At 37.5% G+C, this 15,868-nt stretch overlaps 1 protein-coding gene across 1 annotated transcript in view; it reads right to left on the reverse strand.

The window, feature by feature from the left end:
• Nucleotides 1–6,048: 6,048 nt before the first annotated feature.
• gatad2b (GATA zinc finger domain containing 2B) overlaps nt 6,049–15,868 on the reverse strand; it is a 37,137-nt gene continuing 27,317 nt past the window's right edge. The window contains exons 5-11 of the mRNA XM_083523324.1: nt 14,875–14,988; nt 14,360–14,530; nt 13,085–13,454; nt 12,198–12,400; nt 11,988–12,098; nt 11,262–11,457; nt 6,049–11,154 (exon numbers count right to left, since the gene is read on the reverse strand). Coding sequence (XP_083379450.1) covers nt 11,027–11,154; nt 11,262–11,457; nt 11,988–12,098; nt 12,198–12,400; nt 13,085–13,454; nt 14,360–14,530; nt 14,875–14,988 — 1,293 coding nt within the window. The 3' untranslated portion in view covers nt 6,049–11,026. The remainder of the gene's footprint in view (nt 11,155–11,261; nt 11,458–11,987; nt 12,099–12,197; nt 12,401–13,084; nt 13,455–14,359; nt 14,531–14,874; nt 14,989–15,868) is intronic.

Consider the following 15,868-nt stretch of genomic DNA (forward strand, 5'->3'; position numbering starts at 1 on the left):
ATCACTCGGTCTCTCTCGTTGTTCAGTGCAGCAAAAACTTTACTTTTTTTAGTTTTATATTTTTATTTCCCTAGAATTCTTGAAAAATGTCTCCCAAGAAAATCAGTGATGGTGCTGTGAAAACAAAAGTAAATAGAATTACCATGGAAACCAAGAAGGTTACGAGCGTGATGTGTGTCTCACACTCACAATCAACCACTACCACATGGGTCAGTGTTAAATTATGTTTATATTACGGTAATTTGCGGTGTATTTGTTTGTTCAAATAGGCTACAAATACTTGTTAAGTGCAGAAATAAGCGATCAAATGAGATCTCGGAACGGATTAAATCGCTTTTACATTAATTCTTGTGGGGAATATTAGTTTGAATGTACGAGGAAATGGACCTACGAGCAATTTTCAAGAACGAATTTTGCTCGTACAACGGAGTTTTACTGTATTTGATTTGGCACGTTTTACGCTGGATGCCCTTCATAACGCAACCCTCCCCATTTATCCCGGCCTGGGATCGGCACTAAGCACTGGCCTAATGACATTGCTTTATTATTTAATATTATTTATGATAAACAATTCTTCAAGTCTCTTTTCTTTCTCCCTCAAACACAGTCACACACATGATGGATGTCACAGATAGCTTTAGGATTCATCAGTGTGGATTAAAGTTTTGTTGTATTAATAAATTACACTTTTTAAAGATTATAATCTGTAAACTCTCATTCTTTTCTACCTATTATTATATGGCTTCAGTGCTTTTATGAAATAGGAGATATACATAGTCAAGAGCGTACAAAGAAGGGTAGTATTTGTGATCGTGTGTAGTAGGCAGATCTGGGACAAAATGCCAGGGCCGATTTTTACATGTGTACATAAAATATTGTAAAACACTTTGCTTAGATCAGAAAGCCTACTTGAGGCAAATGCAAAACAACATGTTTGTGATAGGATATGTATTCAACTGTGTACATGCGCTTGTTTACTGTGTCTTCACTGACTTCCCAGTTGCATCACACTCTGATACTCTGAGGATTGACAGGAAGTGAACTCCAGCTTGTGTGTGGGACAGTGATTTAGAGTGTTATGTGTGAATTCATTGTTCGAATGAGTCTGTTGATCATCAGGGTTGGGTCAGTGTGGGACTTGTGGGGAAAAACTTCATCATTATGTTCCAGCTCTTAACTTGTTTACAGTTACCATGGGGATAGATACAGAAAATCCAATTCAGAAATGTGCCATTGGGTCAGAACTGTAATGCATTTAAGAGTCTGAGATGATCACCACTGTTCATTGTGGTAGAGTTGCTATTTACACCCAACAGCACTGGTGCTTAGAACATTGCTCAAAAACCTTTCAAACAGCAATATTTTCATATGCCACAAAACCTGGCTTAAAGATTACTGTGTTTGCTGTTTTTGTACTTATATACTATACTGTATATATTTGTACTGTGTTTCTGCTTTGTGTCTGTACATTTTATTTCTCATTTTTTTATTCATTCTTTGCTGCTTTAACATAAAAATTTTCTGACGTCCAGTCATGCCCTGTCTTATATTTAGATAAAAGCATTTATTAAGTTGATCCTCCATCATGTGTCCAGAAAAGACAACTTTATACATTACCCCCTGTTTAGCAGGAGTTTATTATATCATGGCCAAGTTACTGAGTTTACTCAGGCTACAGGAACGGGGGTTTAATCTATGAGTATTGTTCTCTATCAGTGGCATGTGTGTGATAAAAATATTTCATTACTGAAGCCACTGTATGTTCTAAATGTTTCAAAGCTTTCAAAAATGATCTGGAGTAGTTGCAAAATAAAATATTATATATATAAATTATATACAAATTATAAAAGCGAATTATAATAGTGATGTCCACGTGTTTCTACTGAGGTTAATTCACGTACAGTACATTGTGATCAGTGTTCATAGGATTGGCTCAAGATTCTCAGTGACCCTATATGGCTATAGTTGATCATTGTAAATGATAGCATAGTACCAAACATCAAAAGCGACAAAAGTGTGAACTAGTGTCTAATTCAATCTTTCTACTTTCTCATATTAACCAAGAAAAACAGCTAACTACGACTTGTCAGATTTTTCCCATGCCCAGGTCCTACTGACCTCCAGAATGTTCCTGCATATCTTAGATATGCTTATCTGTGGGTGCAATAAAAACATAAAAAGAATTAAAGAAAACAATGGAGAGGAGAGAGAGCCAAGCAGAAAAAGAAGACAAATCAAAGGATTCCCATGTCTGATGTTGTCCCAAGAGGACCTAGATGTTCCTTTGCTAAACAAAGCAAACTTAAAATAATATTTTCTGAGAAATTATTTAGAAAAAGCATCACAACTCACAAAATGGTAAACAAGGTAAAATCCTGCTTGTAAATAAAAAGTTTGATATTCATTCTTGAAAGGCTTCTGGGTCAAGTGACATCTCCAATGAGCCATGCTCGACATTACTGAGCCTGAGGCAGTGAATATTGGTATGAATAATAAACCAAACTCCACCTTGATCCAGGAGAGCGTGTTGGGAATAATCATATGGTTAGTCCATTCTACAGCAAATAAGATATTGAAAAAGAAATAACGTAGAAAAGTTTTTTATATTGATTTAGTTTTCTATTGTGACATTTACACTACTTAAATATTGTGTCTCTGTTTTATTTGCTCCCTAGTACACTGGATACCATTTGAGGATGTTGACTATATAATTGTGGGAGGTTTCAGCAATCACTGATGGATTAAACCCCACCAAAAGCATCTGTAGATGAGTCTCTGGGTGAGGCTCCTCCATCAAAAGACAAGATTGTGTTAGAGAGAAGCTTTTTATAACTCAATAATTTCATTAACTATCAACCAATAAAAGCATAAGGCTTTCATTTCTTCATGAAGGTACATGCTATTCCTGTCATCTATGAAACAGAAGAGCAGTCTGATTGATTTGTCACATAGCTGAAGAATGGCACTGCATGCTAAGTACCTGTTCTTTATACACAGGAAAAACCATTTCTCCTGGGCATTTGACAAAAAGAGTTCCCAAATCTCTCCATAGCTCTGAGGACATACTGATCCCTAAGATTACTATGCACTATTGGTTAAAACAACGTTCCATTGATCTCATTGGGTTTGGTCAATTTTACTGCAATACAATGACACAAAGTTTGTATACATATTTGAAACTAGAAATAGCCTGGTGATTGATAGCTCAGACAAATCATTAGGCGCGTTTTCATGGAGCATTGTCATCAGTTTAAAAATACAATCCGAATAAAAATGTTCAATATAAACACCTCAGTCATATTCAAAATGCCCAAACAAAATGAAATTTTAATCGGTTTGAGAGGGGTGGGATAAACCTTTCTAATACCCAAACTAAAACAAGAATTGTGCCATGTTAAACCGATTTCTTGCAGAAGATATTCACAAACTTTTTTACTGTGCTCTTGTGAACACCGAATTGATTTGCCTGATGATATTCATGATATTCCGCACAGCTTCCAAATTTGCATAAAACAATCGCGACACATAATTAAAGGAATTGGATTTTTGAAGTCCTTCTCTTCTGGGCCAATAAATCCCTCTACCAGTTAACACAAATGTGTGAATGACCTGCAAAAGTTTAGTTTGCATTCCAGGTCAGTAAATTACAGCAATTCACACGCCTCCACCACTCCTTACTGTGGACCTTCATCCACACGCTTCTGCTTTTCAGAGGAGGAGAAAGGAGGGGTATTAAGATGCTCCTTAGAGATGCACAGCCACCAAAAAAGCTCAGCTTCCTGCAGCAGTCTTTTCTGCATACCTTACAGCAGTAGTGTACCTACAAATTCATGCTGTTGCTCGATGAAGAGCAACACTTAACATAATAAAAATAGCAGGTAAGAAATTATTTGACTCCATGTTGACAGAAATAAAAGGTGTCAAAAAAGACATAGGCTAATGTGCGCATGTCACAAAGACATTCCGATTGAAAATGCCGGCACATGTAAACACCATCGGATCATATAACGTCTCATGTGAACACCACCGAATCTTTCAATCGGAATGACAAAAAATGTTTAGATGTAAACGTGGCTATTGTCTATTGGGAAATGCAACTGAAGGATCATGAAAAAAACTGATCAATTCACCATTTGAGTTTTAAGTAGAATCCACATGGAATTGTTCTTTATAGATAACATTTTCATCCAGCTTGAACTAATTTCATTCTGCTTGGACTTTGCAAACTTTCTTACCTAATATCATGGTGCATTTATTTGGCTCTCCATCATTATAAGTTCTTCCATACCAGCATTATCTTACCTTTCCTGACTACTGAGCTCAGTACAGTTGGGTTCTGGTAAATAAAACATTTCTTCTCTCAACAGTGTCTCAGCAAGGAATAAAAAAAATGATGCTATTGGGGAAAGAGGATGAGATTTAAGACTAAACAACTTGTTGGACTATTAAATTACTGAAGTTCAGTAAATGACTAATACACAAAAAAATTAGCTTATGACACAAACTGTACTATTTAACTATTTCTATTTAATTAGTCAAAGCCTTATTTGCATAAACACAAACATGTTGAAAAAAATTCCAATACAGCAAATATCAGCATATCAGAATAGAACCAATCAGCTGATCAGGAATAATTGCAATTTTTATTTTATTAAAAAGTTTAATTCACTTATTGTGTCCTGCCTTAATTGCACTCTGGTTTGCTACCAAACGAGAACCTACTGTGCTCAAAATATAAGAAGAGGATTGATTTTCTTTATTCATTTGCCATCTGTTTTGCACAATCTCTGATTACACAATGGTAGAACTTCATAACAAACACATACCTAGGGGCTGAGGGTGGGGTGAATGCATGCATTTGTTCTGGAGGTCAGATAACACCACATTGCTCTCCCAACAAAAATAAATTAAAATAATATATCACCATCACTGGAAGTGTCTCGTTTTAACAGATATTTATCGGTCGTCCTTTTTAAGGAATGTAGGCAGTTACACAATATGAAACAGGTCGGTGGATGTAAATTTTTAATGATTATCTAAACTTGTTGCACAGAGAAGTAACTCTGGTGAACTGGGTTTCTGGAAAGAATGGCTGCACTTTCAAATAAATAAATAATACAATTTTTTTTTTCAAAGCTGCAATTAAAAATGACAGTTTGAGTGAATGAGTTTTTAACATTTTTGTCCTCGCTGACCTTTTTCTGTTTTTCACAACCACTTCAGATTTCATTTTGCATACAAATGCATATATCTGAAACATGAAAAAGATATAGATACAGATCGTATCACTGTGTTACCCTGCAAGTGCCTAATTTAAATAGAACTTCATAATTCATGAAAAACCAAATCGATTTTCCCTTCAGAAAAAGGCTTGAACTAGTTGAAACCTCTAACAAAAAGCATATGATCACAAAATCAAAATCACAGACAAATAACTGTATTTAATGTGAACGTTAACTGAAGCACTTGAGCTGTATCTGTGCTGATGATACAGGATTAGCCAATAGTAACTGCATGCATTAGAAATTGTATAGGTGTTCCATTAAGTGAATGCATCATATGTTTAGTACAATAAAAGTAAAGTCACACAATCACCAATGGAGACAAAGCCCCAGGAGACACATTGCATAGAGGAAGAACAAACAGTACTGGCAATCTTTTTCCACAGTGTTCTGCAAAATCACTTACAAGCAATCACACCTTTCCATAGACACGAGACAAAAAGAATACACAGAGCCTTCTCAACTCTATTTCACAACATGACCTGCAACCGCGCATATAAACAATGGTGAAGTATCCCCAAGGGAACATCGCCCTCACCCACTGTGTTCTTCTGGCTTTGGAGTCTTTCTACTGCTGTCTTGATTACGCATTTAAATCTAGAGCTTTCTATATAAACAGTTAAAGCACAAACAGCAATATTGCTAACATATTTAAGTTTACATCAAAGAGAAAAAAAGCCAATATTGGATATATACATAAGAGTTAAAGGTCTTTTTTGTGTCAATAAATAACACCACATATAAAGAAGTGACTCACTCACAGATGTAAACTGTTCCATCCTTTATTAAACATAGCTTGCAAGAGATAAATATTACAAAGTTATTTCCTCCAAAATTAGCTTATTTTCTTTTTTTTTTTTTTTTCAGTCAACGCATAATTGTTAATCAATCGGCAGTAATCAAACAGCAATTTCTTTATTTTCAGCGTCATTTTTAGACAGTTAAATATCAAGGATGTGCAAAAGGTCTGGATTAAATGTTCCAAAAAAAGAAAAAAAAAAAAAAATCCCTTGACAAAACGCACAGTAGCCTTGATTCGAAATTCATTACTGTTCAAGCCAATCACCAGTTGTCCATACAATAGATTTTCAAACTCAAACAAGGTTTTATTTATGCATTTTTTTTTTTTTTTTTTAAACAAAACAGATTTATATATTGCCAAGTGTTCTAAATATTTAAATTGGTGGAACCACAGCGGAGTCTGTGTAAAAAAAAAAAAAAAAAAAAGAGAAAATTATATATATATAAAAAAAAAAAAGACTATTTTCTTCCACACTTAATCAAAAGTGACTTTCATTTTCCAACAAATACTAAATAAAGGTGGGGGGTGGGGGGGGGAGAAACAAACAAACACTGAATCAGAAAAAAATAAACTGACAAAAAAAAAAAAATTTATAAAAAGAAGTGAAAATGGTTTGAGTACTTGAGAGACATTACATGGTGGAAAGACAAACTAAAACTAAAGTCTCCAGAAAAGCTGATTGTCCAATCAGGGAGTTACGGACAGTTAAGTCTATGATAATGAAAATTGAAAAGGAGGTCACACTCTTTATAATTAATACTTAAGTGTGCAAAAATTGTCATTCTTTTTTTTTTGTCTTAAAAATGTACTAAACTGAAAGCAAGAAGCAATAGAACAGTCAAAGGCAAACATTTTCCTTAACCTGTGGACGTATACAAATGTATACAATTATCCATGAAAAATTAAGAGCATTGCGAAATCCCCCACTCGGGGCAAGACATGAAGAAAAGGCATAATGAGATAAGATGGTAAAGTATGAGAAGTACAAAATGAGGATTTACATTGTCTCCCAAAAGTGTCAAGTGTAAAGGTCACCCTGGGTTGAACTCAAGGTAAATGAAGTGTGCATTGCCTTATGTCGTTATCTACAGCTGAGTGCTTGGGGGTTTGGTCAGGTTTAGGGTAATACTGTCAAATATCTGATCTGCTGCAGATGTGTGAGTCTGACCCTTTGCATGGGATAGCAGGAGAAAATCAATGCATTCACCAAACATTGGTTAAACTTCAATGTTCTTGACAAAAAAAAACTAAACAAAAAAAAAAAAAAGCAACACACAAAAAAAAGTAACATATACAAGATTATCCCATTGTGTCCGAGTCCGAAAGACTGGAAAATGGATCAAATTCTTTTTCGGTTTGCAAATACTACATACTACAAAAACATATATTCTGGGAGAAAATGCATCAAAAAGAGCTCAAAAACAAGAGAAGTATAATCCCGTACATTTTGCACATTTGTTACACAATAATACACAGTGATCACTAAACAAAATGACAAGCTTCACAATATTCATGGCTTTTTGCTTGCGTGTCTACACAATATACAACCATTTTAATTTCATTTTTTAATTCAAAGGAGAAAAAAAAGCGTATGTACAATAAGTCATTATTACTTATGACCTAGTAAATATTGTGTTGCCATCTCATAGTTTTTTGTTTTGTTTTGTTGATTACATGTAGGTTTTATGTATGAAAGTCGACAAATTAAATAAAGAAATCAAATGAAACTAAAAAGAATAAATCAAAGGAAATTTCATTTTTTTAAATCCTAGAATAAAAAAAAAAAATAAATAAAAAAAAAATTTTTTCAATTCATTTCAATATCCGACTGGGAGATCTCAGGAAATGTGTATGGATGCAGCCATTCCAGTCTGGCAGAGAGATTAGTAGAGGGAAAGGAGACTGACTATACATACAGCCTATTAGACACTCGAACCAGAGGGGCAAAAACATCATATGCCTTTATAGGGGACTGATTAAAGTCAGGAAAATGGAAACAATGAAATCTCTTATGCGTAAACTTTCTATCATATATCATAATATTGCACCTGTGAATCAAAGTCAAGGTAGTTTTAACAGCTGTGTCTGAAGTCACAATCTATGACCGCTTGCACACGAGAGAATCGAAAAAAAACCCTCAAAAACGAAGCCTTTAGGAAATGACATTAATAACACACGATATAAACGATAGTGCCAGATTGGGTTCAGTGCTACCTGATGTTAGCTCGCAAATGTAACTAACATTTGCTGTGCTACGTTGATTTTTCATTTTAAATGTAAAGTTTGGGTTTGGGAATGTTTAAAACAGCACCGCAGACGCAGATATGGATGGTGTCTGCTGTAAGCCCCTCCCCTTTGTTCTGTGGAGCATGATGGGACAGATCAGTGCCAAAAAAAAAAAAAAAAAAAAGGTTTTCACACTTCATTTGTTCAGAGAATAGAGCGCACCAGCCGTGTTATATTGGCATTTCTCCGTGTGAACACAAGACAAAAAGTCAAAGTCTGTCTGGCATGGTGCACATGTATGAACTCTGAAACACAGCTAACGACTTTGTTTAAAAGTTGCATCTTTTTGTCCCAAGCAAGAAAAAAAAAACACATAGGCTATAAAACAATGGTTTCACATGACACACATTTTTTAACTTGATTTTGTCATTAAAAAAAAAAAAGAAGAAAAAAAAAGAAAGTGGCACTTAAGAAAGTGCTTGTATGTAACATGATTTCAGTGCTTGTTGTAGTCTATGTTGATGGAACAAGCAAAGTTCTTGCAGAATTTAAGCGATCAAATGAACTTACAAATGGGTGTCGAATGAAAGAGAGAGAGAAAAAAAAAATTTGCCATCGTATTCAGGGTGTGTTCCATTCTCATGCCCAGTGTTCCTGGAATAAACTCCAGATCCACTGCCTCCTTGATAAAGCCCTTTTACCAAAAGATATTTACTCAGTTGGTATTCTGATGATGACATTGGAGAGATTAGTTCCTCTACTCTTTGCTACAAATTCTCCCAGAGTTGTTGATTTGGGTTTAGATCTGGCGAGATCATTACCATCAGGGTAGAAATGTTTGATCAAAGAATAAATGCGTTTAGTTAGAAGAGCTTTGAGTTGATGTATAATAAGCCCTGCAATGCCAACGCATAACTGTAAAAGCCACCAAAGCATTAAAGAACCACCAGTTTTTCCTTTGTCACCCATTTGTATTTTGCTGAGCAATCGACACATATTGCTTCAATAAAGCGATTTGACAGAAGTCAATTCATTGCGAGCTGATTAGCAGAGGGTGAACAGAAGTGAATAACGCCTAGCACCGAAAAAAACCAAAAGGGATTTGATCTCAGTCTGAACGTTCCCAGAGAATACTGCATACTAACCAAACGCTGCACATGCTGCCACCTTGTGCAACATCTGCCATACTGCCCTGTTTGTATTCTGGCCTGAAATGTGTAGACAAGTGTCAACAGTTGAACAGAAATGTACTGGTGGACCCGAGGCACGAACAGGACTTACAGCAGAAAACGAACTGATGGTCTGGGATTCACGACACTGTCTCTCTCCTAACTCTCTCCGAGACGAGCCTGGTGACATCCATACCTGAAAAGCCTGGGAGATGAAACATTCTTGTCCTTTTCCTAACCATTATTTTTTCAGTTCTTGATTGAAATTTTTTTTTTTTTTAAAAGTGCTCCTGGAGAAAAAGGCATCTCGAATGAGTTGCCCCATCACGGTGATTGATCCTTGCCTATGCTATTATAGATATACGACCTCCATCTTTTCAACCTTTATCTCATGCTAAGAATCTATACATAAAATCATATAGATATTTGAATAGTTTCTGTCCATTTACCGTTTTGATGATTATCGTCTCCTGTGGTAAGTACCTCTCAGATACGCAACCGTTTCGGCAGGAGACGCCGCCAAGGAGGGAAATAGAAAAAATTAAGGACGCTGCAGGAGAATTGATACTGACAAAGGGAATTAGTTTCGTTTGGATGCTCACTTCCTCCATATGCAGCTAAACACATGGCACCGCAAGAAACGTTCTCACAGCATCGACGTCATGAAAGTAAAGGCATTGAAGGAACGTGGAAGATGCGTTAATCCAGGCCTCTGAATTTGCTGCAAATCCTTTATCACAAACACTGCATGTTTTGTTTTTTTGCTTCATCATCGCGATGCTCCTGTCGCTGCACATTTTCAGCCATCCTTCTGCTGCCATTTTTTGACCTAAACATCCTTCAATGATTCTGCACACAGCACCTAGTGTTCTCGTATCACGTTGCCTTCTCAAGGCAGAACAGCCATCAGCGTCTCAGTGCATTAGGATTAGCTTACTAGAAAAGTCAGTCATTCTGTCAGACGCCGTCTCCACCAAGGCTCTTTCTCTTTGAAATGTATTTGCTACAAAGATATATATATATATATTTTTTTAAACACATGGCATAGGTGAGCTGTTCTTGTTCCTGAAGCTTAACTATAGCTTCAATGGGGCTAAATCATAAGAAAAAAGGGGTTTTTGAAAAGGGAGGGAAAGCTCTCGTCATTTTACAGGGTGCAAAAAGGGAAGAAGCCATGAAGGAAAATAAGAGCAACACATTTTCAAGTAACCCTGAAATCTAGCCCCTTCCTTGAGAAATAAATAAATTTAAAAAAATGTCAAACAGAAGGAAAAAAAATAATAATCCACAAGTCACTAAAACTACTAACAAACATAAGGATACCTTTAACACAAGCAATAATGATATTAATAATAATATTATTAATAATAGTGATAAATGACAGAGCAATAGCAAGAAATAAAGAGCTTTGTTTTAGTAGGAAATGGAAGTTGAGACAGTCTGGTGTTCATCTGGCCGAGTTATTCAGATGGGTTAGTTGGGTAGGCACACGGACAGGCACTGCATGCGACAGGGGTGATGGTTGCAGTGTGGGTGTGTGTGTGAGCTCATTTCTGGCCAGTGATGGATTGAGATATGGAGCGTGGGGGGATCATGTCCAGCAGATACTCCCTCTGCCGGTCCGCCAGGCTGGATGCCTTGTGACCTCCTGGGTTCAAATAGGCAATATTCAAGCCTGAGAGAACAGAGAGGTAGAGGATATAAAATCAGGAGGGAAAAAGGAGAACAAACCGGATCGCATTTATACAAAACCAATCCAGGTCGACTTTTCATCACGCTCACCGGGGATGTTGTAAAGCTGTCGGCGGCTGTCGTGCTGTGACCGACTGCTGCTGGCACTGCCTCCTCCACAGCGCTTGCTGGTCATACCCAACAGTCCGCTGGCCACGGAGAGCTGTGATGCCTGGGCAAAGTTAGATAGCACGCCACGCGCCGAGCTGGATAAACCCCGCTGCATAGCTGCCTGTGGCTGAGGAGCCTAAAACACAAAATAAATCAATAAAATATAAAACAGACTCCACCATTAGAAAGATGTTTATGCTGCTTAATAGCTAGTTTGTGTGTGAATCTTAGGGATTGACATTCATAAAGAGAAATGGTTGAATTAAAATTTTTTTTTGATTGGCTAAGGTTAAAATATTTGAGAATCAAGCAGCAATAAATGGTAACTGAAACAACCTGAAAAAGAGCTTTTTTTTCCTTTCTATTCAAAATGTGCACATTTGTTGATTTACACAAAAAGCAATAAAAAATAGAATGTTATGATGCACCTAAACACCCAAAAGTTGATTCTTTTCCCATAACAGCAGGTCCCAACAGGTTTCATTACTCTTATTTTATGGCACTTTGCTAACAACAAAGTATTTTTTTTATCAGTCTGGTGTTTAACCAGCCCTGAAATATTGCATCTGATCAGATATTTCTCAGGCTTTGGTTACATGTCAGAAGAACTAACCAACTTTCACTTCTAAAGTGCCAGATGACATGCAATGATGGTTCTGGTGGTACCTGTCGGAGTGCGTGGTGTCGGATCATGCTCTCGGCCTTGCTGATGCTGGGGACAGTCTGAGCCGCACTTGGGGACAGAGCCGCCTGCTGCTGAAGCCTTTGCTCGATTTCCTACCGCACACAAAACCACAAGAGAAAGTGAATATCGTCAGAGATTCCCTTAATGCTGTGCATTATGCGTCTGAATATGGATTTTGGCTGTAAGTGAACCTGCTCCTGTTGCAGGGCCTTGACAAAGGCGTTTTTCAGACGGTTGGTGTGTTCAGCCTTTAGGGCCTTCTTCTGGTTGGAGGTCATGCATTGCTCACACAGGATGCGACCGCTTTTCTCCTGCTTCCAGTGGGGGGTGAAGTCAGTTCTGCACTGGGCACAGAAGAACGGCTCCATGCGTGCTAGTGAACCCCTCATTTTACCTGGCAAGACAGGTAAAGACCACTGAGACCTGCTACATGTTGTGTTATAAATAACTTAGCACTAAAGCATATAATAAAATGTTGGCTATATTTTTAGGTTCTTATGGCACTTTAAACTATAAAAATGACACCGTATTTCAAAGTCGTCTAAAGGCTGGTGTGCAGCTGTCAATCAATTCATCAGTTTATAAATATGTACAAAAATAAAAATAGAATGACAGACTTCACATATTCCTCTTATAAAATATGTTGGTTATACGAGTTCATGTGTGTTCTGACAAATTTGAATGAAAACACTGGTGAATTCCTTAAACTTTTACACACATATACTACCACTAGTAATATATATATATATATATATATATATATATATACACACACACACACACACACACACACACATTATATATATATATATATATATATATATATATATATATATATATATATATATATATATATATATATATATATATATATATATATAAAAATAAGAAATCAAATCATAAAGAATAAAACCCCTATACGCTAAAACATAATAGGACATCAGGTCTAATGTAATAAATTTAATTTCGGAAATAATGACCCATTTTTTTCTGCCCTGTCCAGAACTCCAAACCACCCAGAGTATATAAGGAGTAAAAAGAAAGCAAGATCCATCATTTTTGGGGTCATGATTCTCACCCTGGCTGTCGAGGACACTCTGAACCACCTCCTCCAGTCCCACCATGTAGATGAACTCACTGTTGGCGGCAGAGGGCAGGAAATGGAGCAGCGGTGCGGGAGGTTTGGGTGGAGGGATCTCCAGCAGTGTTTTCTCCAGCTGTTTGCGCAAGGCTAATTTGGCAGCTGCCTGGCTGCTGGCCTGATCACTCATCGTGCCCACAGAGCCCACACTAGAGCTGCCGGGAAGTGCAGAGGGGCTAACTGCACTCACACCTACCCCAACACCCGGCACACCTGCTGCCCCGGCCGCCTGCATGTGGGCCAGGTTCATGTAGATGGCTGCTGAGGAGCCAGAACGCTGAGAGGCCGCCACCTGTTGGCTAGCAGCCTGCAGTGCAAAGAGAAAGCATTATTTAGGATTTCAGAAAAACAATCATGGCTCTGTGTTCAGAAAATCAGTGTTGATACATGATGGTAAAGCCATGGATAGACTCATTAAAAATCCTCCCAGTGAAAGATATCGACGTAAGGCTGAGTATGCTGCGACATGCAAACATTACCCTTTGTCCTGCAAATCATTCCGGTGTTCACAAGAGCATTTGCCGAGAAGTTAATTCTGGAAATAATCAGTATTATGGAAAATGACAAACTACTGAATCGCCACAACTGCAATTATGAACCTCTTAAAATGGTAAATCAGACTTAAAAAGGACCCACTACATCCACTTTCCTAAGTTAGAGACAAATAAGTTATATATATATTTTTTTCTGTAGTTTTTCCTAAAAACCGAAAACCAGTAACCTTTTTAGAATCTGTTCCAGAACACATTCTTCAGTGAGGAGGAGCGTGTTGTGCTGATTTGTCAAACAAATCCGGACTAACCCACTTACTCAGCATTTTATAAATCTGCATCTATTTAAGCAATTATTAAAGGTTTCAGAGATGTCTGTGTACACATGCTTGTACTGAAATACCAAAGGAGGAGACAAACCCCCCCCACTAAACGTTAAATCAGCTCTGTGTACACAGCTGGTATGAAAGATCTCATCTGCACAACAAAGCAAATACAATAGGACTTCAGTCTTAGCATTATAAATGCTCCTTGTGATGCTGTTTTTTTTGTCACATGCTGAAGAGTCAGCTACTTGGTGAAATTCATGCGAATGTGCTCTGTCTCTGCAGTGAAGTAATAACACAAACCAGGAACAGGGCAGTAAACCATTGTATATAGAGCATGCAAGCCTGTGCGATAAAGTAGACATCCTTGTTGAAGGCTGTTAGGATGCATGTACCTGCTGGTAGTTGATTGCATTGCTCATGCTCCCTGCTGAGGGTCGGCCCATGCCAGGCTTAGAGGGAACTCGCTGTCCCTGCAGCTGGGCTGGATTAGGAGCGATCACTCTCTGAGACATCATCATGGGTGGCAGAGATGCACTGGCTGCAGACCTGATCACCGTGTGGCCCTGGAACAAACATACAAATAAATTAAGTTGTGTAGTACAATGGATGACCACTAGAGACCAGCAGTCACTTGATTTTATTATTTTTTTTTTAACTCTTCAGTCACATAATACAAAGACGTTAACCAGCTGTGCAATATCTAGTAATCTATACAACCACTATGCACAATAGATGCTCCTTTTGTGTGAGTAAAAAAGCCTTTTTTACGCTGTCTCTTAATTGTAATAATCTGGGTATCCAAAAAGATCAGTGACCTAAGATGATCTAAAGAAGTAAAACACGAGGAGAAATCATTACACTGCAGAGTACAAAAAGAAATCCACCAACATGCCGCACACATACACACCTGTGCTGTGCGAAGGTTCTGGGGCTCAGGCCGCACAGGCAATTTGGTCATCCCCTGTGTGCTGTGAATTGTGGAGGGCTGCACGGAGGAGGGGGGATTCTGAACAACTGGAACCTGGAGAGTGATGTACAAACACGAGCATTAACACCACAATGAGGTTTACATGTTAACAACTATGCTAACGTGGATCATCAGGTACGCCTTTAAGTTATCAATATTGCAGGGAAATAAAAGTTAAAAACCTGAACACATGAGTGCTGTGGCCCTAAAGCAAATATTTCACAGTTCTGTGACAGAACCTTAGAAACACTACTAACACCTGTGCTTGCTGCTTTCTTGAGGATCCCAATTTAACCCTCTGTATCTCCTGAAATGGACAGGAAAACTCATTTGTACTCATTGTAATAAAATTTAGAATGAGTTATTTGGACAAAGTATTTTTGACAGTGGTTTCTTTTTCTGTCTGGGGTCTAATTTACTGATTGTGATTTTGCCATTGCAATCACAACTTCTGTACTTTCACATGATCGAGATCTCGTTTCACAGATTTGCAAGGAAATCAAAAAATTACAGTCGACAGAGTTATTGGCAGCCACAACAATAAAACAGAACAAGATAACGGACTGAGTAGACAATGAGAACTATTGAGGGCTTCAGAGAACTTCAGAAACTTTTCTAACAAAACTCTTCTTATTAAATCTTCAAAACGTCTCATATGAACGGTTCTCCGTTCATAAGTACCAAGATTCCTATTGCACAAAACAAGTCCTGACACCCCTAAAAGTGAAATATCAAAATATCTTCAGGCAAATCAGACTAATGAATCAAAGCTGTTCTAACAAGTATTAATGCAATTTTCCTGTAAGTGAGATTATAACATATCATTACGTTGTGAAGGGTGCCAATTATTTAAAAAACTTGGCTCGAGATTAAAATAATTAGCAAAGTCCCCCTGCAATGACGCACATACAAGCCGTTTGCTACTCGTGCCAAA

This window comes from Silurus aristotelis (assembly GCF_946808225.1).
Source record: "Silurus aristotelis genome assembly, chromosome: 21".
NCBI classification, from domain to species: Eukaryota; Metazoa; Chordata; class Actinopteri; order Siluriformes; family Siluridae; genus Silurus; species Silurus aristotelis.